At 41.5% G+C, this 19,927-nt stretch overlaps 2 protein-coding genes and 1 long non-coding RNA gene across 7 annotated transcripts in view; 2 read left to right on the top strand and 1 right to left on the bottom strand.

Annotated features, from left to right (window-relative positions):
- Positions 1-9: 9 nt before the first annotated feature.
- EXOC3 (exocyst complex component 3) lies at positions 10-18,254 on the bottom strand. 3 transcript variants are annotated; one of them, XM_046924769.1, is made up of 13 exons: positions 18,179-18,254; positions 16,087-16,271; positions 13,294-13,513; positions 11,586-12,267; positions 7,699-7,816; positions 6,587-6,712; positions 6,317-6,417; positions 5,800-5,910; positions 4,940-5,090; positions 3,457-3,579; positions 1,916-2,077; positions 1,157-1,284; positions 10-717 (listed from the first exon to the last, which is right to left on the bottom strand). In XM_046924769.1, the coding sequence occupies exons 2-13, from the start codon at positions 16,228-16,230 to the stop codon at positions 546-548; spliced, it is 2,238 nt and encodes a 745-aa protein (XP_046780725.1). In that variant the 5' UTR covers positions 16,231-16,271; positions 18,179-18,254; the 3' UTR covers positions 10-545. The 3 variants fall into 3 exon arrangements, with proteins under 3 accessions (XP_046780725.1, NP_001006384.2, XP_015137863.1); NM_001006384.2 differs by lacking the exon at positions 18,179-18,254 and adding an exon at positions 17,986-18,059; XM_015282377.4 differs by lacking the exon at positions 18,179-18,254 and adding an exon at positions 17,993-18,059.
- LOC121110093 lies at positions 2,076-6,419 on the top strand. The gene is made up of 2 exons (XR_005857889.1): positions 2,076-2,729; positions 5,323-6,419. It is a non-coding gene; the product is annotated as an uncharacterized LOC121110093 (long non-coding RNA).
- Positions 18,177-19,927, top strand: part of DNAH5L (dynein axonemal heavy chain 5-like) — a 148,852-nt gene continuing 147,101 nt past the window's right edge. For 2 of the 3 annotated variants that reach the window (XM_040696427.2, XM_040696425.2), the window contains exons 1-2: positions 18,589-18,637; positions 18,947-19,133. In XM_040696427.2, coding sequence (XP_040552361.1) covers positions 18,971-19,133 — 163 coding nt within the window. In that variant the 5' untranslated portion in view covers positions 18,589-18,637; positions 18,947-18,970. Of the gene's footprint in view, positions 18,448-18,588; positions 18,638-18,946; positions 19,134-19,927 lie in introns of those variants that run through there. The other variant, XM_040696426.2, reaches the window with a different exon arrangement.

The following is a 19,927-nucleotide window of genomic DNA, read 5'->3' as shown; positions in this document are numbered from 1 at the left end:
GAACGTGGCCGTGGTTTAGCGTTTTATTGAACAAGTGGTGCTTCGTGTGCTCTTTTTAGGGAATCTACAAAGGAGACATTTTGTACCTCACGCCCTTCTTAGCTATTTATCGATTCCCTCGACAGTGCCGTGGCCAGGAAGCTGGCTCCATAATTAAGGTTTTTGCCATAAACTATTTTACACCAAAGTAATTACATACACCAAATATAACGTGGGAGTGGAATGGGGACGTTAATGTACACCCAATGCTGTGCCACGGGACGATGGCTCTGGAAGAGCAATATACACCCAGCAGTGCCCCAGCTGTGTTATTTGCAATGTAAGTATGTTTATACGTTTGCAATGCCATATTTCATGACTCAAAATGAATTTGCTGACAGCAGCATCAGCACCTGTAGAAATCTCATTATATCCCACATCCAGACCTTCAGAAACATATCTAGCGTGCATTGAACGTTACTTGAAATAGCATTGCCAAACTTGCCCTCAGATATTTCACACCTGTCAATCCCATGCCAGTAACAACACATGAACAGAGCTGTCCGTTACTTAAGAAGTTTTGGCACAGTTAGAGTAGGAACTGTAATTTCTTTAAAAATTGGCACGTAGTTTGGATTGGGTTGGCTCGGCCCTTGATCCAAAGTCTCAATGATAGTCTGCTTCATGTCTCTGCTGGCATCTCCTCTCACCGTCAGCAAGGCTGCAATGTGGTCATCCCTGCCAAAGAACAAAGGTAAGGCTGGCATTAGTTCTCGCAGAAATAACGTTGTATCAGAAATATCACAGATTATCCTTTCACTCACTTTCCGCGTGGACCTCCAATTCTTAATCAGATCTCTAGTCACAAAGAACTGCCTTCTTCAGCTATCTATAAGGTACTATTTTTGGCTACGCTTAGGAATCCGGGATGAATTTCATCCTCCCAAAACACAATGGGAATACTGTCATTATTCCTTTGCCATACCAATGAGTACTTAAATGCACACACCTCGTAGTCCACGGCACGTACATTTGCTATTAGCATTATTAAAAAAAAGCATCTACATTTCAAGATATGATTAATATGAAAATATTACACATTGTTTTAAAATTATCCCACCGTTACAAAGAAACTATGGTACTATCTATTTTTGACTTTGAAGGCAAAGAGCATTACCTGATATCTGGGTATTTACTGACTAAAGTTGAGACTTCCAGATAGAGCAGGGAAGGATCAGTTAGTTTGATAACCTCTGCAATAGCTTCAATGATATCACAGAGTCCTTCAGTGTCCTCTCCAGATCCCTGGAAAATAATAATAAAAATAATATTAAAACAATAATAATTAAAAAGTGACTAAAGAAAGCAACCCCCCCCAATATCTATACACAATTATTTAATTACTATTATTATTATTTTGTCTGACAATGCTGTTAAATTCCCTAAACAGTGGAAACATTAGCCATTAAGACAAAAACCATTTGTGAACTGGTACATTAAGCCTATTCCCTTATGCATTTCCCTATTCCTGCTCATCCACAGACATTATCTCCAGAGTATCAGCAAAGAAAGCCATGTCTGACAAACAGCGTGTTGTATTTATCCACACAACTCTGTATTCCGGTCTATAACTGTTGCTAATCCACAACACAAACATGAGGAATAACTGATGTGAAAGCCAGGTCTCCCCTTAAAGCTTATGTAAAAACGTGCCACTGCGAGGCCATTCAGATATTGCTTTAGCAGTAGGCTCGTGTGTGTTCAGAAACTCTGTCCATGCCCCCAGATGGCATTCTTGTTACTCACCATTCACCCACACGCTGGAGATACAGAGATCTAACTCAAACTGTTACCCCCAAGCAATCTGTGCGTTTTATTCTAAGCTATTGTAAATTACCAAGTTAACATGATTATTGAAACATATATAAGTACTTACAGATGCAAGCTTCTTAAACAGAAATCTGAACTGTTCTGCTTCTTTGATCATTTTTTCTGCGCCCTCTTTTCTCTCTTCTGCATTCTTGAAAGAGATACGTTTTAACATGATTGCCCTGATGTATTCCACAACCACCCTTCGATGGGCCTCCATAGTCATCGTCTGAAACAAAGGAGTGGTGGTTTATGCCAGTGATAACTGCCAAAGTCCCCATTCCGAGCAATGATGAGGCTTTGAAACGTTTTTGTGCTTTATCACCAGTATACGGTTTTCACTAATATAATATAACTTGAATGGCTTCAGATTTTCATGATGCCAACAGAAGTGAAAACCTGCTCTGTTCACGTGGCTTTTAAAACCTGAACTTCCAGAACTGGGTTAATCAAGAACGTTTTAACTTCAAGGAAAGATAAGTATGTCCTACCGAGTGCTAGAACATCAAGTGTGCTGTGTAGGAAACTTACTCTGCTGGGACGCAATCAAATAAATAGCAGATATAATGAATGCCCGAAGTCATGTTGGACTTTCTTCTCCCTGAGGTGGCAATAAACACTACAGACGTGACCTCTGAGATTCATATTAGTGACTGGAGAAGTTCATGTCAAGCACAATTACCTCACAGTAACAAATCAGTCCTGGAAAACTGTTCCATGGATACAGACTAGTTCTGTGACCACCTAACTTCCTTTTCTGGACTGAAAACTCTTATAATTCACATACTTCAAGGCCTCCAGTATCTCTAGATCCTGAAGACGAAGAGGTTAAAAGGTCAGAGAAACTTTAAGCAGTCCCTTCTATCTCCATAGGAGATCAGGTAAGAAAGAATAACTGTACGATTCTGTGTCTTACAAACACTCCTAAGAGTTCCTCCAAAGGCCTCATATAAATCCCAATCCTGCTAGCTTCAAGTATTTCCTAAACTGCTGGGAATAATTTTAAGATGTGCTATCTTAACTACACACAAATTGACTTTAATTCAGTAAAGGACAAAACTAAGTAGAATAATACTAAAAATTCAAGGCTAATGAAAAAAAAAATCCTTTGACAGACAATGGGGAAAAATATATTAAGACCACCCAATACAATGCTGTAACAGCATTTTTAACATGTATTATGCATTTGGTCAATCTCATGTTGCCAGCTTAACAATGCCTTACCACCTTAACATATGTATTAAAACTATACATTGTGTGCACAGTTACAGAAAAAAAAAAAGCTAATTGCAGATCCATCTATAAACTTCTGTTGTGAGGTAGAAAAATTCAAGCTGGTAAGAATACAATTTAGTAATATATTTTCTGTATTAAGTCCTGTAAGTCTAATCTCTCTCTGAAAACATGAGATGGCTGTGAACAAAACAGATGAGAAATGCTCAATTCAGACTAATGCAATACGATTACAGTTTGATTTCCAGTGATGACTCAATTCAGAATTTCAATGTGTGTGTTCCAATTTTACATTCCATACAGTATCCATAAAAGCCAAACCAAAAGGACGTTCAGAGTATATGAGCAAGGCACCGTAGAATATTTTGCACCTACCTTTTTATAAGGCTTTTTTATTTTTGCAAAGTCATTAAAATAATCCTCTACAGTGACACAAATAGTTCCCACGGCATTAGAGCCCAACAACCACTTCTTTGTCATCAGCTCATTCAGATGGGGCTGAGAAGATAACAATTAGAAATGATGAGATGAAGTTTTGACACTTTTCATCAGGTTAGTGCAATTAAGAAAAACAAGGAAACAATTCTAAGTGTTACGTATTTCTGAATTACATTCCTTCAACCAGAACAGTTAACACAGAAGGACGACGTTGATGGGTTGTCGTATCTACAGCTGCCATAGAGCGCTATCTTGACGTACACAGCAGTTGTGTATGTAAACCACCTGCACTAACCTAAGCATTTATTTCACGTGAGTTCTCCAAAATCCTTTGGGATTTTCTGTATTTAAATGTCTACGCTGAATAAGAAAATTAAGGTCCACAAACAAAATTGCCTTAGGAGGACAATTCCAGTTTAACACAACGCACCTTTAAACTGTTGCAAGAATGAAATTTGGTGCTCGTTCCCTTGAGCTGCTACTGGCTATTAAGGTGTTTCTCTCCATGGTGCCACAACATTCTTGTGTCTACACCAAATCTGGTGGCCTTTGTGCTTTATGCCTTTCCCAGAACTCTGAAACATGCAATTCCAGTATTCTCAGCACCTACACAGCTATCTTGTCTTCTCTTCCCAATGAAAATACTCTGTGTAATCAAAGCATTTTACAAATGCTAATGGAAACACAAAGCTTCAGGTTAAATAATTTCAAAGAATGCTCATCTGAGTGGGTTGAGTGCCTCTTCATAATCAATTAACACAGTTACCAAAAAAATAAAGGTCTTGCTGAAGAGCTCCAGGTTTAGAAAAAACAGTGCTCCCATATCTTTCTTACTGTGACTGTTTTCCAAGTGTTATTGAGAACCAAAATACTCACAACACCTTTCTTCCTTCCACATCCCTCTCATTCCTCCGCCTTCCCGCTCACATTTCCAATTTCTCTTAAACTATACATAGCCCTTTTGGTTTTTTTTTCTTCCCCTTTCCCTTTTTTAGGGGGACTGTATCAGAAGCCAGAATTCCTGAACTGAATTATCAGTCAGAAACTGACAATCCTTACTGTCAATCAACAATCTTAATGATTTTCCTTATGGCACCTGTACAAAGATAGCAGCTTATTATCAGTAGCAAATAATTGTTACAATGCAGCTGTGCAACTATTTGACTGAGTACAATCTCAGTCAAAATATGTGTATATTCACTGTTACAAAGCACCTGTCTGAAACAATCCTGTGAAATACAATCAAAAATCCTTTCAGTCTCTGACACTCAAACTGTACCAATGGAGTTTCCTCACATTTTGCTAGCACGCGTTCAGCAATCAGGACATTTCACACTTAGATCATTCCTGAATTATTTTTCCTAGAAAATAATGCTTTTTGTGTTTTTGTTTTGTTTTGTTTGAGGAAAAAAGTTCCAACCTCTAAATCCATGAAGACTTCATCTAGCAGGCTAGAGCATCCTTCTTTGGCAATGATGTCTAAAATCGCATCCATGCTTGCATGACTGCTTGATAATGTCTCTTCCATTTCAACTTTCAAGTATTTTCTTTTCAGACTGATAATAGATTCTCTGTGACAAATAACAAGGCCTTTCATCATCCACTGAAGAAGATGCATTGCTACTAAATTTTCTGAGTGCACGAACAGAAACAGACATGCCAGTCTTATTTTTGCAAGGTGAAACAATGCTTTCTGCTTGCTTTGAAAGCCATAAGTGACTCCACAGCATGATTTTCCAGTGACCACACTAAGTTACTTGTATCTTGGTTAAAAACATAAAAACTACTACTGCTTATTTGTAGACTTGAGAATGGCAGCAGCAGAAGATGGACGACAGACTGGATTGCTGAACTCTGAAATGTATGAAGGACTTTTCTCGTTTTGAAACGTGAGCAATGAGGATTTCTTTCTCCTGCTTTAATATTCTGAGTAAAGTCAACTAGACCCTTAAGGTCCTCCGTTTCGTCCACCTTGATCACAGTGCTTGAAGGTGGACCGTGAGAGAACAAATGTAAGAAAAGACAATGGGTCCCAGGTAAATTGAAACAGATTTTTGCAATTCTGAAAGCAGAATGGCTTTTCACAGGTGATTGTGATTTGGTTTGCCAACAGGAGTAACAAGGTTTGCCTCCTAAAACATTAAATGCACTTAAACCTATTGGTTTTCTGTGGTCAACTAAACTATCTCACCTAAAACCCTCTTTGTATATAAAAATCCAACAAAGTCCTGGGAATGTGCAGTATTAGAAATTAAATCTAGCAAGAAAATACAGACTTACTTAAAAGTTTGACAGTTGTTGATGACTGCAATCATGTATTGAACATAGCATTGAGGATACTGGCGATTTTTAAGATGTTCTTCTTTGTAAAACTGTGCTTCATCTTTGTATCTGTAACACGTACAAAGAATAACATTAAACAGACACAAAATCTATAATAACTACACACCATAGAATCAAATGCTCCATAAGGACTTGACATTTATCTACAAGTATTTTCAAGGGCTTGGTGCTCATGTGATGCTTCATCTCTCTGTTTCTCTCTTCATTACGGGAAAGGATTACCAGTTTGAAATATCAAAGAAAGAGGAACTGACTCCAAAAACTCGAGTCAAAGAGGAACACATACTGCCACGCACAACACAAAACTCCTCTGGTGAAGGAAGGAAGAAAAGAAAAAGAAAGAAAAGCTTGGTTGGCACAAAGAGACAAAGAAATAAAGAAACACCCACAGGAAAACCAAGCAATGAAGACAACTGGAGGCAAGACGAAGTCAAGAATTCAAAAATTGCTTTACCTGGTTAGAAATGAATTCATTTGTTGAAGACATAGAAGGAGTACCTTTGTTTTCAAATCTTCGCTTATCTGAGCAGCTACCTGAAGATTCTGCTCAAACATCTACATTAAGAGAAAAAGTTGAGTTGTAAAGGCAGGCCTACCTCAACAGTAAGTAAAAGAGAGAACAGTCACTGGCACCATTTTTATTTAAAAAAAAATAAAAAATAACCAATCAACCAAAAACTCCTTCTGCAGGTTTTTTTTCTAGGATAAACAAGTTTTCTTATACCTGAAAAACGATAGCTGGGAGCGTAGTCTGATAGTACCCATCTTGATCTGCTTCTGGCTCAGTTTCTTTTACCCAGTCTTTTTTATCTGTCTCCAGTGCTTTTCTTAGCCAGCCAATGATGTTAGACTACATCAAATAAAGCAACCAAGAGAAAGCAGAGATTGTTTAATCCAGCACCACAGTAAAAGTAAAATTAAATACTGCAATATTTGGAATAGCAGTCATAGAGAAGTGCAGTAACAGATAACAAGATGTGACGGGCATCAAGTCCGACTGGTTGAGGTTGCTAGGCATGTTTTAGTATCTAACAAATTAAAGCAGCTAAAGACCTCCCTCCTCTGCTTGGCAGAGCTCCCGGACTTAGGAATTCAACTGAACAATACAAGAACAGCCAGTCTGAAGTTTCACATACCCCAATAGTCAGTCTGAGAAGGCAAACAACACTGAATCTTTAAAGAAAAATTCATTTAAAAGCCTGGCAACCACATACTGATTCCTTTGCTGTGCAGCTGACCAATGTTGGGTGACTTATAGTTTAAAAAAGATGAAGTGTCACCTGTTGCAAACAAGACGCAGCGTTTTTGTATTTAAAATGCACTTGAAAAGGCACGCATGAAAGGAAATGCTCTGCTTGGGCAGCTGACAAGCATTAAATGAAAAAGACTGGCAAATATATGCCATGAGTATCCCGATTACCTTGAAAAGATCACATCGGTATCAAATGTTGACTGAGTTACTACAGAAACCAAGCAGGAATCAGCAGCTTCTAATTCTGGTAGTACCTTAACTATGAGTGCTGTGAATTCTTAAGTGTCTAAGTACAAACAGTGGAATTCCCTCCTTTCTAGTAAAACACGGTTACTGTGGTCTGCAAAACACAATTATTCCTTGAAATTTCACGATTTACATCCACAGAATTTTCTGATTATAACCTTATAAACCAAACTGCATATAGTATATGAAGACTTATAAAAGTAAAGGCATTGAGTTCACATTTGTCACTGTATTTTCCTCTGCTGGAAGTACAGCACTTTGAATGGTGTGGTACAGCACTAAGGCATCTATGTGGCTATATATTCATATGAAAGAATCTTGGAGTTACTACTACTTACAGTAAGCGTTGACATGTACTTGCTGAGAAGCTGATCTACCACATTTTGTGAAAGCAGAAGATCCAGAGAATTTGCATCCACTTCAGGAGACAGCTCTGAATTCCCCATCATCTCTGTACTGAGTTTAAAAACAAAACACGCCACAACATTTCAGATTAGCAAAGGAAAATGAGACGAAAGTTAAAAACTACGTAACTTTTTTGGTACGATCACAGTAGGGGGGAATTTTTACATTCTTTGTAAACGTACTTATTGCCACTATTAAGAACTTTTTTGGAATGGACATTCAAATGTTAACACTTCCAAGTTTTGAGCAGAGCTTCTCAGAGACCTTCTGTTGTGCTACTTTACTTCCCCGTTAGAACTAAAATACACTCAAATAAAACCTAGCACTGCTTCTTGCACTGGTAGAGAATACACTTGCTACAAGAGGAGAAGACATCTGATGAGCTAAATCAAAAGGGCACATCACGGGTCCAGCACTGTAACAGCACTACTGGCTGTACTTGCTTGATTGCACAGGATTAGAAAAACCAGAGCAACCCTCAAGAACATTTTCAAAAGGTTTATGGAAAATTAATACTTCACAATGAGATTTTTCCTCTAAATAAGATTCCTTTAAGTTGCTTGCTGTGTCAAAGCATAAAATAGCAAGAAACCTTAATATTCTGAGCTTAAAAAAAAAAACCAACCAAATCAATACAGCAAAACTACACTCCTCAGAGCACTTTATTAACAACTGATGCAAATATATTCAGTGAGGGAAACGGAAAAAAAGGGTTCATAAAGGTTCATTTCTCTAAGTGTTTAGTTTCTAAATTTCTGCATATTCAAGGTGTCCTTTGGGGATATGCAGTGAGTCAGCACAGCACTGCTTCCACATCACAGAAACCACTGCAGCCCTAAAAACATACTACAGCTAATTGCTAAGAAAACAATACAAACACATTGTCTTTGAAGGCATTGAATCCAGTGCAACTGAGCCCTTCACATTTGTAATGTCATCCTGAGGTGCAGGAAAGGAGACTGAAGATATTAAGGTCAAGGCTCTCAGAAAGCCGAATCCCACTCCGTCGCTGTTCACATAAAGAACACACGCAATAGCAGGACCTGTTCTGGAGTCATTTAGGGGTAAAATGAAAAGCTGGTTATGGCACTGTGCTGTATTAGAAAGTATTTCTAATTTCATTAACCACCATTATTCCTACTTCACAAGACCACAAAAACATCAAACTTTTCTTAAGGCACACCAACTGCAGCCACAGAACAAAGACCACAGAGCCTTACTTCCAGTCCTCAAAGACTTTCTACAAAATATTCCTTTCCCAATTGTTACAAAGGAAGCGATAACACAACCCTTGCCAGGAGGCTTCTAACATTGTAAAGGGTTATTTCCCATCACAAAACATTCATAATTAAGTCGAACTTTTAGCCAGAATTGTATTCCCTGGAAACTAACACAAGAAAGCTCTTATTCTGCCTTTCATGGCAGGCTTGACGCCAACTCTGCTGCATCCTGTAAGAAAGGTACTCAGCCCTGGGACGTCGCCCAGATATACAGCACCATGCTTTCCATTCATTAGTGTGAAGATTGCTGACACTAACTGCACCAATGCTGCTGAACTCTCTTCTCAGCAGTTTTATCAACACTTGATCGTAATATCTAATAAAATGATGTCACGAATACGGGCATCACCAGAATCTTACATGACCTAGGTTTTTCCTAAAGCACAGATTAGAGCCCCAATCCCAACCTAGGGCAGGTTTAGTAGCTGCAGTATGTTTTCAAAACTCTCACTGATGTAAAGATGAGAGACAAATACATTAGCACAGTAAAAACTACAGTAGTGGCTGTTATCCATGTGAAGATCACTATTCCTGAGCTACGAATGGAATACAGTTCTAAAAAGAGCTTACAAGATAATCACTTTCTACTTCAGCAGAGTGTATTTTAAGTTCTTATCCATCAAAATTATAAACAGAAGTAACACACGATCTTCTTATCAATTATTCCATGGAAAAGAACGCTCAACGCATCTCTTTACTGGCTTCTACCTTCTCAGCTGGTTTAGAAACGCAGCTGTAACAAGCATAAGCAAATACAAGTTCCTATGTCCTCTACCATGTTCAACCACATTTATTAAAAGTAAAGAAAGAGTAGAAAGGACAGAACTATTTTCCACACAAGTGAATAGGAATGTAGAGCTTATTTCTCATACAGGGAAAAGAAGGTTAAACTGATTTCACAGAAGTTTTCATGAATTCATGGAAGTTTTTGTGATGTCACAGAGGCCAGCACAGTTTATTATATTCAGATCCCTATAGAGAATTGTTAATTGTACTGTTAAGAGATGTTCAGCAACTGAGATCGGTTAAGTCTTGCAAGTATCCCACTGGAATACTTCAAATTTCCTACCCACAGGCCTGAGCCAATTCCGCCACCCTCTACAAACACACAAGTGAGTTAATTACCATCTTTATAATGCTCCATTGTAACCTAAAGGAACACAAGTACCCCGCTGCCCTCTCAGGCTTCTCAGATAGGAGAGAGAGACACTCACTTTCAACTTTTCCTGAGGTGTTTCCTCGTTGACAGTTTTTAAGACCAAGAACTGTCTCAGTGGAACATCAGCCCAAGGCTGTACATGAAAAACCTGGGAGCAGGATTTCTGCCCAGACCATGCCCCCATAGGAAGAGGGAGTCCCACATTTCTGATTTGCATTCATTGCTTCATTCCTCTGGCCTTCTAGTAATAACAAAGAGAAGGCCAATGAACTCAGCTCCTTTATCTTATCAGCTGCATCTCAAGTATACCCTCCCAGCCTATGTATTAAACATGCATTAGTGGCTGCTCCTGGATGTCCCCTATAGGAAAGAAAAGGGGAAGAACGTCACAGCGTAAAGTAAAGCAAAGAGTAAGCCAAAACATATCTTAAAATGGGTTATAAGAATTCTGTGGAACAGTAGGATCTCCAACCTATTTGCTGAACGGCTCTATACTCTAAACCTACCAAGAACTCTATCTGTTGAAACAGTGAGATCAAACAACCCAAGACAACAAAAACCATACGCAGTGCAGATTCTGGGTCACCGCCAGCTATTGAGAACAACGTTAGTCATAAAGCACAAAAAGCTAGCAGTACTTTTTCCCAAATAAAGCAGTTGCCTAGTAACTGTGTCAGCAAAAATTAAAACACCACAGTTCGAGCTGTTTCTATCAGGAGAACGATAGGACAGACCCAATCCTTACGTTATTTCAACATATTACAGCACTCAAAAGACACTGAGAGTTTGACAGTATCACAGGAGAGAACCTACGGGCAGAAATTCTTCTAAAGAAACAAACTGTCACATGGTTCCAAGATAAAATCTGGAGGAAGTTACTGCATTCTTTCCATCTAACACTCATGAAGCAATACTTAAACAGTCCCACGCTCTGCAAAGGAGAACAATAGAAAGTAAATAATCACACTAACTTACTGGGGCTATGCCCAACGAAAAACATTTTGCTTCACACACACAAGCTCTCTATCTCCTCTGCTCTCCCCAGTTCTTCACCAAGTTGTGCACAAACACACTGTCTCAGGCTGACAGCAGCTCCACAGTGGTCTAGAACTGCGTTAAAGCCTCAAGCTTACAAAGCAACTCAAAACCACGTACTAGAAGACCTGGAGAAGTTTTAAGGAGTAGCTTCCAGAAAGTAAAAGGCATTAACAAACATCAACAGTCCTTTATATTATTCCTCTTCTTTTTTTTTTTTTTTTTATAAGCAGCTGTATCTTCTTTATCTTCTATTCTGTTAATAGACATACAGTTATTAGTACACAGACTGTGTTGAGCATGCTTATCCTCAACTTCTCTCACAGAAAGATAAATGGGACTTTACCTTTTGTAAGTATTTAAAACCCAAGTTAGAAGGCTAACAATCTCATTTGCTTCCAGATCCTCTGCAGCAAGCTCTTGCATGCGGGTGGACAAAGCCTGATGGTACATGCTTAGCAATCTTTTGAAAATGTCATAATGTGGGGGAAAGCATTGATCCAGCAGGGTTTTAGCCACTAGAAGGTCATCAAGGACGTATTTACGTATGATTTCTAGATGACGCACAAGCCACATTTTGTCAGATTCTCTAGTATCTGCTTGAGTGCCTTCGATTCGTATGCTCACAGTTCTTTCCAAGATGTTGAACATATTTTCCTTCCATTTCTTCGGCCTGCCAGGAGGTATGAACCCAGTCTGTTTTTTCCGGTCTAACATGCGCCTGTCGATTTTTTCTTCCCTTTCAATTATCCTAACAACAGAAACAAGCAAGGTCGGATCTCGACGGACTGTCACCAGAGATCTCTGAACCACCATCCACAACTGCTTGGCCAACTCCTCAGAAAGTTTCTGCATATCCCCAAAGTACGTATGGATGAGGTTCATGTCATGTGTGTTTTTGCTGTCCATGCGATACTGCTCATACATGAGGTTATCACGAGAGCACTCCAAATCCATCAGTTTTCGATGAGCTTGCAGAAGTTCCCCTCGCTCAATCAGATCTTGGGTCTCCCTCACTATCTCTGGAACTGCAACAAAGGCAAAAAAGAAGGAAGAGGGGTAAAAAAAAAAATAAAATCAAAATTCCAAAGATAAACTCAAGACAATATGAGCACTAGGAAACAAGTGGGAAACCTACATTCAGTATTTAAGGAACAATACAGAATAGATTAGGATTCAGTGGCAAGAACAAAAGTGGAGAAAATGTCAGAGCAGCAGATAATGATAAAAACTGGCAATCAAATTTAAAACAAAGCACATTAAGACAGTTACAATCATTAAATGTGGTGGAAAACGTTTGATTTGTAATTAAAAAAACCTTTTGGTTCACTGAGAGGGACGTTATCATCAACTCTACTTTGTAACAATCTCAGGGGAAACACTTCACACCCAAAGCCCTCAGGATACTAGAAAACAAAAGGCTGCATTCAGGTCTCAACTGCATTCATGGGGGTAAACTAAAACAACATCCCTGAAACAAACTAGCACTGGCACATACAAAAATTCATTGTTCTTCGCTGGATGTTACTTTAAGTAGAAATCCAAATCATCCTTGAGGTTCTTAATCACTGTGTGAGAAAGATTGCTAGGGAATCTTCTGACTGGAGATGTTGCTGCTTGACATTCTGCATTTGCTTGCAAACTTATTTGCCTCTGAAGATCACCTGGGACTACTGTTACGCAAGTCTTGTTGAAGGTACCCAGCACATTTCACATACATCTCACCTTTCTTTCTGTAAATGCTGCTTGCATAGTTCAAATGTTTATACTAAAGATATGATTCCAGCTACTGATCACAAACAAGAGGCTTCTTTGTGACTTCTGTGTGATGATGAAGATAGGCCAGACTGGAAGCTCTTACAGAGAAATTCAGATGAAATATTTACTTAACAGTTAAAAGTTACTTTGCTGAACACGACATCTAGGTGATTCCTCCTTAATTCTTCATTCCCAGCAAGGTTTAAAGTTTCCCCCATCATTCAATAACCACTTGGTTTGTACCACTTTGAAGCACTTTAAGAGTGTGACAGATTATATAAAGAATAGCAGATTACCTGAAAATATGTTTTTGAGATTTTCTACAGCAGCTGCCAGCTGGCTGTGTTGCACTACAGCATCCTTAACGTCCTTGAGGTTTTCAATGGCGTTGATGCTCTGTCTCCAGTCTTTATTGACATCTATCAAAGACTGCTGAATGTCCTTTACATCATTCAGTGCATTGTGCAGCTGGCTTAAACCTGTCCGTACTCCATCTAGCTGTGACTGGATTGCTGCCTTAAACGCAAACAAAAAGGGAAAGAAAGAACTCTCATGTTAATTGTAATGCATTGTAAGTACTGTATTTTCAATATTTCTCCAAAAGTTTTATCTAGATAGCAGTATCTAGTATTGCCATATTAAAAAAAATAAATAACTGAATGTTTGGCCCACGTAAAACAAGCAGATTGACAAGGCAACTACCAGATTGCTATGGCACACAGCGAGATTATTGATACAGCTATCTCTTGTGACAGGTAGTACTTCATATAATGACTCTTAAAATGGGCCATTACTCCTGAATATCATTTCAAAGTCTAGACACATTACTAACATGCATTATAAAGCACATCTTCATGAAAGAAATCAGATCACGTCCACATTTTAGATAGCTATCTTCTTAAAAAGTATGCAACTAAGACGAAACCGGGCAAGAGAAAATGAAACTGGAAATAAGAGAGTCCAGAAGACAAGCCAAAAGCCAGGCATCAGTGAAAATTCTATTGCCGATCTCAAGGACTTGAAACAAACTGTAAAGAAATGAGGCACACAGAGTTTAGCTCGGCACTGGCCATAACTTTTGCTGTACATGTAAGGTCAAAAGGCCTGAGCTGTCACGGGTTTGTTTTTGTCTGTTACTAGAAGCCAAAGAGGAAATCCTGGTAGCTATGAACAACATTTACTGTGCTTTAAAGCTAAAGGGAACGTTGCAGGAAAATGCAGTCGATCTTAAGCCACAATTGTTTACTTACTTCCAAATTACGAAACACTGATTTTACTGATAAAAATGTATTTTTCTGTCAAACTCAGCACAGTCAAGCAGCAGTAGGGCATTTTTATATACTCTCTGTGTACAGAATTGCTGCATTAGCAAATTTTCCCCTACGATAACTGAGGTATCTAGGGTACTGAAGTGCAATGTGGTACTTCAACACCAAGGAAAGACAAGTTGCTAAAGCTGGCTGTAGCTTACAAATCATACCATGATTTAACATTCAGTCCATCTGACACAGCTTTTCAATTTATTCTGAGGCAGATCTTCCAAGTTTTACAAATTCAAATTGGTACATATTTAACTTCTGTAGAGACTGATGTTAAACAGAAACCATCAACTAATCCTCGTCACTGACTCAAACAGCCGTAGTAATTTCAAACAACAGACACCCACCCAGATGTTCAGTTTGCCTTTCAACAGTCAATGGGGGATGGTGGGAAAGCGGGAGGAGTACAGCATGAAGACTTTTCCTCCTACAGTACATATTCACCTTAGATTGGACTGACCATCACTTATATAAAACTCGAACAAAACCATTTGGAACCATTGGGAACAGCGCTCAGTGCTTCAGTTTTGTTTTTTTACCCCTCAGGTGACAACCCTCAGCATTAAGCTACACAGCTGGGATCCTTGCAGCCCGGTCTCCTTAGAGTTTCATGGTGCTATAATCCACTACAAAGAGAATTTAGGCATTTACAAAACTTAAAAAGTTGTGTTCAGACATTTATTGTCTGGTGAAACAGCCAGCTGTGGCACTGGACCTCAACCAGCCACAAGAAACAAGAAGATTAATAACTTAAGTGACTCATTAACATGCAGTGAACTAAGAATGTTCATTTAAACTGGATTCTTAAAACATCTGGTCTACCTGCCTCCTCCCTTGCTCATCAGGATCCACTGTCCTTTCTTGTTTGAAAGTCTTCATTTCCTGTCATGCTTCTTTCAGTGAGGTTTTTAGTTTTTCATCCTCAGATGGATACAGAAGAATTACTTTTACAGCTATTCTGCATCTAAGAAGCCTGCTGGCACCCTGAATGTAACTGCTTACACTAACCTTCATGTTTCTTTTTTTTTTGTTGTTATTGTACATATAGTTATTACTATTATGCCACGAAGGAATGCAGGCGATTTTAAAGGCTGCACTGTGGACAGAAACATTCAAAAATCCTCAGATTTCTGGAGTCCTTTAGCAAGGACTCAAGAAACCTTTCCCCCTTTAATGACATCACCATACACTATTTGGAAGATTAAGCTATCATCAACCATAAACTCAAATAGAAGTCAGACTAAACATATTTGCAGCACCGATCGTTTTTTCAGAGTCAATCATCAGGTTTCATTGCACATTCAATATTCTACTGTCACAACATTTGCTGGCTGACAGGCTACAACACAGTAGGGAACTTGTCTGCGGATGAACTGTACAAGCTACAGGTCATAAGAACATTTGAAATGCTTGAGCAAAATTTCAATAGGATATAAAACATTTGCTCGCATTAGAGGTGCTGGAACAGGCTGCCCAGAGAGGTTGTAGATGCCCCGTCCCTGGAGGTGTTCAAGGCCAGGCTGGATGGGGCACTGGGCAACCTGGTCTAGTAAATGGGGAGGTTGGTGGCCCTGCCTGGCAGGGGGGTTGGAGATTCATGATCCTTGAGGTCCCTTCCAACCCAGGCCATTCTGTGATTCTGTGATTAGTTTCAGGATGCAAAACTTCTCTTTCACAGTCAGACCAAAAATTCAAGTCCACGATTTAAAACTATTTGAATGAAAAACGTAGAAGGAAGAAAAAAAGGAAAGCTCATTCCATACTGCGTACCTTGAGTCGAGCTTCCACTGAAGCCTTCTTACGAGCTTCCCTCCTGCGGTACTGCTCCACTTTATCCAGCTGATCAGGACGCTGAAGCATTCCAGCCACCCTCTGAACAGCTGTTGCAACCGCTTCCCTATCCGTTTCCTCCATGGCTGATTAGGACCTCAATATGCCTTCATAATTCAACAGCACTGAAAATAAACATAGCATTTTTAGAACGTACACTTTCACTTGATGGCTCTCCATCATTTCAAACTTAACTAGAGAGGAAACTTTAGCAATAAAAATGGTGCAACTTGACAGAAGCATCAGTAGAAAGCATTACAAACAATAGGAACTGGAATTACAAGAATCACATTTGAAGTCACTTAGCTCTGTTTCATTACCTGAAATGTTCTCTGGATAGCATTTTGTATTTACTTTGCAATATGGAAGCATGTATCAAAAAATGATAAAAATAACAAAAGAAGAACAGCAAATATTCAGTTATAAAACAAACACTACGTAACCCAGGGTAGGTTTGCCTATTAAAAGGGGAATGGGAGATGTGTACAGGAATCCTGTGGCTGCTCAAAGCACAAACTCTCCCAGAATTTAAACCTGCTGGAAGTGAGACCCATATGATCCCCTCACAATAGCTCAAATTTGGTATCAGCAGTGGAGAGAAACATAGACATGGAACCTCTAAACCCGAAAACTTAACTATAAAGCACTTCTGTTTAGATTTGTGATGGAAGATTTTCCCCCACACTCTATTTCCTCTTCTTACAGTATTTGTACATCAGAAGTGCAGGGATGCAGGGAAAAATTAATCAAATATTTTACCTGAGTCTGCAGCAAAATTTGTAGTGAAGTCAAGACATGCATGTAAATGAGTATTAGATATAAGAAGCAGAAAAGGTAAAATTAGCTGGCTTTCAGGCAGACCTCCTTTCCCAAGCTATTTATGGGAAGCTAGAAAAGGATCCCAGTAACCAAAGACAGAAGAGCATGGTATCCACTGAACTCTAAGAAATGCATCTGGAATTCCTGATTCCTTCCAAATGGGAACAAATGACCATCTGGAAAGCCTGACCCAATGCCTCCTGTCAGGAAGGCTGAATCATATGATGGTTTGGGCTGGAAGGGCCCCCAAAACCCACCCATCCCCACCCCAGACATTGGCAGGGCTGCCCCCCACCAGCTCAGCTGCCCAGGGCCCCATCCAACCCGGCCTTGAGCACCTCCAGGGATGGGGCACCACAGCTTCTCTGGGCAGCCGTGCCAGCGCCTCACCGCCCTCTAAGTAAACAGTATGAGCAGAGTTACGATAGCTTTAACACACACAGCCACCACACGGGCACCCAGTCCACCTCATGGAGGAAAGTACAGCACGCTGCAACCTCCTGATTACACAGCGACGTGCTGAGATGACTGGGCCGTTTCACAACCACCAGCCGTTCACACAGGAAAAGCAAAGTTCGGGGAACTGTGCCAACTTCACAGAGGCTGCCAGCCACCACCACGAGCAAAGAGCCAACAAAAGCAAGCCCGGCGCTTTAGTAAAACCTCCAGAGACAGACAAACAGACGTGCGCCCTCCGCCCCACCACCGAGCCACACGGGCAGGGCCAGGCCGCGGGCCCGGCGGGACGCAGCCTCAGCCCCTCAAAACAAAGCCGGCAGGAAGCGCAGAGAGCCCCGGCTCCCCTCAGCTGCCGCAGCCCGGCAGGTGCCCGGAGGCCGGAGCCCCGCCCCGGCGAGCCCGCAGCCGCTCCCGCCGAGCTCCCTCATCCCCGGCCCCCCTGCGCCACATCGGCCCGGAGGGGCCCTCGGCACCCCTTCGGCCCTGCCATCCCCAGCGGCTCCCCGGATCGGTCCCCTCCGCTTCCCTTTGCCGGGCCTTTGACCGCCGTTGCCGACGTACCGCTCACTAGGGCCGGGGACCGCGGTACCGCTCACGGCTGCGGCAGCCCGCCGCTCGGGACGGCGGTGACAGTCGGGCAGGGCGCATGCGCCGAGCGCAGACCCTGGCGTCACGGCCCACTACGCAGGCGCAGGGGAAGCCCACGGCTCCCCCTCCTCTTCGGGAGGCACGCGTGCGCGTTGAGTTGCCTCACCCGCGCCTGCGAGGTGTCGGCGGTTGGGCGTGCGAGTGTCCTTTGAGATCAGCTATTGGGGCGCTTTGCGGCGCCCTCGGTTTTCAGATCGCTTCAATAAATTAAATGCAGAAGCCAATAGGAGTCGGTTTTCTTCTGCATGCCTGTTTTCGCGCTGTGCAGAACGCGCGGAGCTGCGCTGAGGGCGGGCGGCGCTGGGGGCTGCTGAGGCGCGGGGGCTGCTGCTTGCCTGGAGCTTTGTGCCACATAAAACCGCGGGACGCTAACGTGTAGGAGAGGAGTTAAATTAGAAGCTCGTAGGAAACGGGGACAAACGCGGTGCACTCGTATCCCAGCCTGGCAGCTGCGTTTGTGTAGGGGTTGCCATAGCAGCTGCGGGCATTGCTGGGGAGCCTGCGAGTCCTGAGACCGAGCACGGAGCTCGGCAGCACGCAGCCTGGAGCGGGGGGACCGGCGGAGGTGGGACGGGCGGGGGGGAAACATTTCTTCTCAGAGCGGTGAGGCAGTGGCGCGGGCTGCGCAGGGAGGTGGGGGAGTCACCGTCCCTTCAGATGTTCAGGAGCCGTGTGGATGTGGCACTGAGGGACGTGGGCAGTGGGCAAGGTGGGGATGGGTTGGTGGTTGGACTTGCACGATCTTAGAGGTCTTTTCTGGCCTTAATGACTCTGATTCTTTGATCGATAGTACAGCAGGGATGCACATACTGCCAGCGTGATTGGTTGTTAACAATATCGCGTTATGCGGTCATTTTCTGTTTTGTTGATTTAGGTCAATTTTTGAGTGGCGGTGGAGATGGAGGAGGCTGTGGGAGATGAGGCTGAGTTCAGGGGGAGAGATGAGCTGCACTCCTCTGCTGATCTCCCTGCGCAGCAGGAGTCAGAGCACCTGGGGAGAGTGCAGCTCTCATTCAAAACTGACACTGAACTCTGTCCACCTCTTGTTGCTCTAAAAAAGGGTAAGAGAGAGAGTAATGGTAAGTACTTTGGAGAAGAGGAGGTTCGGGGGAGACCTCATTGTGACCTTCCAATATTTGAAAAAACATATAAACAGGAGGGGGAACGACTGTTGACGAGGGTGGATAGTGATAGCTCAAGAGGGAATGGTTTTAAACTAAGACAGGGGAGGTGTGAGTTAGATATTAGGAGAAAACTCTTCACACAGAGGGTGGTGATGCACTGGAACAGGTTGCCCAGGGAGGTTGTGGATGCCCCATCCCTGGAGGCATTCAAGGCGAGGCTGGATGTGGCTCTGGGCAGCCTGGTCTAGTGGTTGGCGACCCTGCACATAGCATATTCTATTTATCATTTCTAGGAGAAAAAAAATGGATTTGCTAAGTTTTTGATTAAATAATTCAGAAATCTTCAGAAGCTCTAAAGAAGGCTGCAACAATCAACAGAAGATGTTTACACTAGTTACAGATGTCTTGTTTTTACTGCAAACATTGGCTGTCTATGTTCTTCATATGTTCACGAGCACAAGTTGTTAAGTGTCTGCAGGTAGAAAGTTTGCCAGACATGAGCCTGACAATCTGAGTTTAGATTGAGGAGAACTAACTGGATGAGAATAGCAGGTGTGAAAAGTGATAATATTTCAATTTGTGATTTTTCCATAACAGGTTTCTTCAAGCTAGTGCCTAAAATTATTGGGCTTGTTTGTTGTTTGTTATAACCCCTTCCCCTATCAGTAGGTATTCTTTGCAGGTGATAAAAGCCATTAAAAGATATTCCCCCAACTGTTTCTAAAGGTTTC

The sequence above is a fragment of the Gallus gallus genome, chromosome 2 (assembly GCF_016699485.2).
Source record: "Gallus gallus isolate bGalGal1 chromosome 2, bGalGal1.mat.broiler.GRCg7b, whole genome shotgun sequence".
Classification (NCBI taxonomy): Eukaryota; Metazoa; Chordata; class Aves; order Galliformes; family Phasianidae; genus Gallus; species Gallus gallus.
Note: the sequence above shows the minus strand (reverse complement) of the source record. Positions and strands in the feature narration are given on the sequence as shown.

Excerpts from the sequence above, each read along its gene's own strand:
- EXOC3 (XM_046924769.1), bottom strand. The coding sequence starts at position 16,230 with ATGGAGGAAACGGATAGGGAAGCGGTTGCAACAGCTGTTCAGAGGGTG. Across the intron at positions 5,911-6,316 it reads ATGAATTCATTTCTAACCAG|ATACAAAGATGAAGCACAGT; the intron begins GTAAAGCAATTT and ends TACGTGTTACAG. Across the intron at positions 2,078-3,456 it reads TAAAAAAGCCTTATAAAAAG|ACGATGACTATGGAGGCCCA; the intron begins GTAGGTGCAAAA and ends CCTTTGTTTCAG.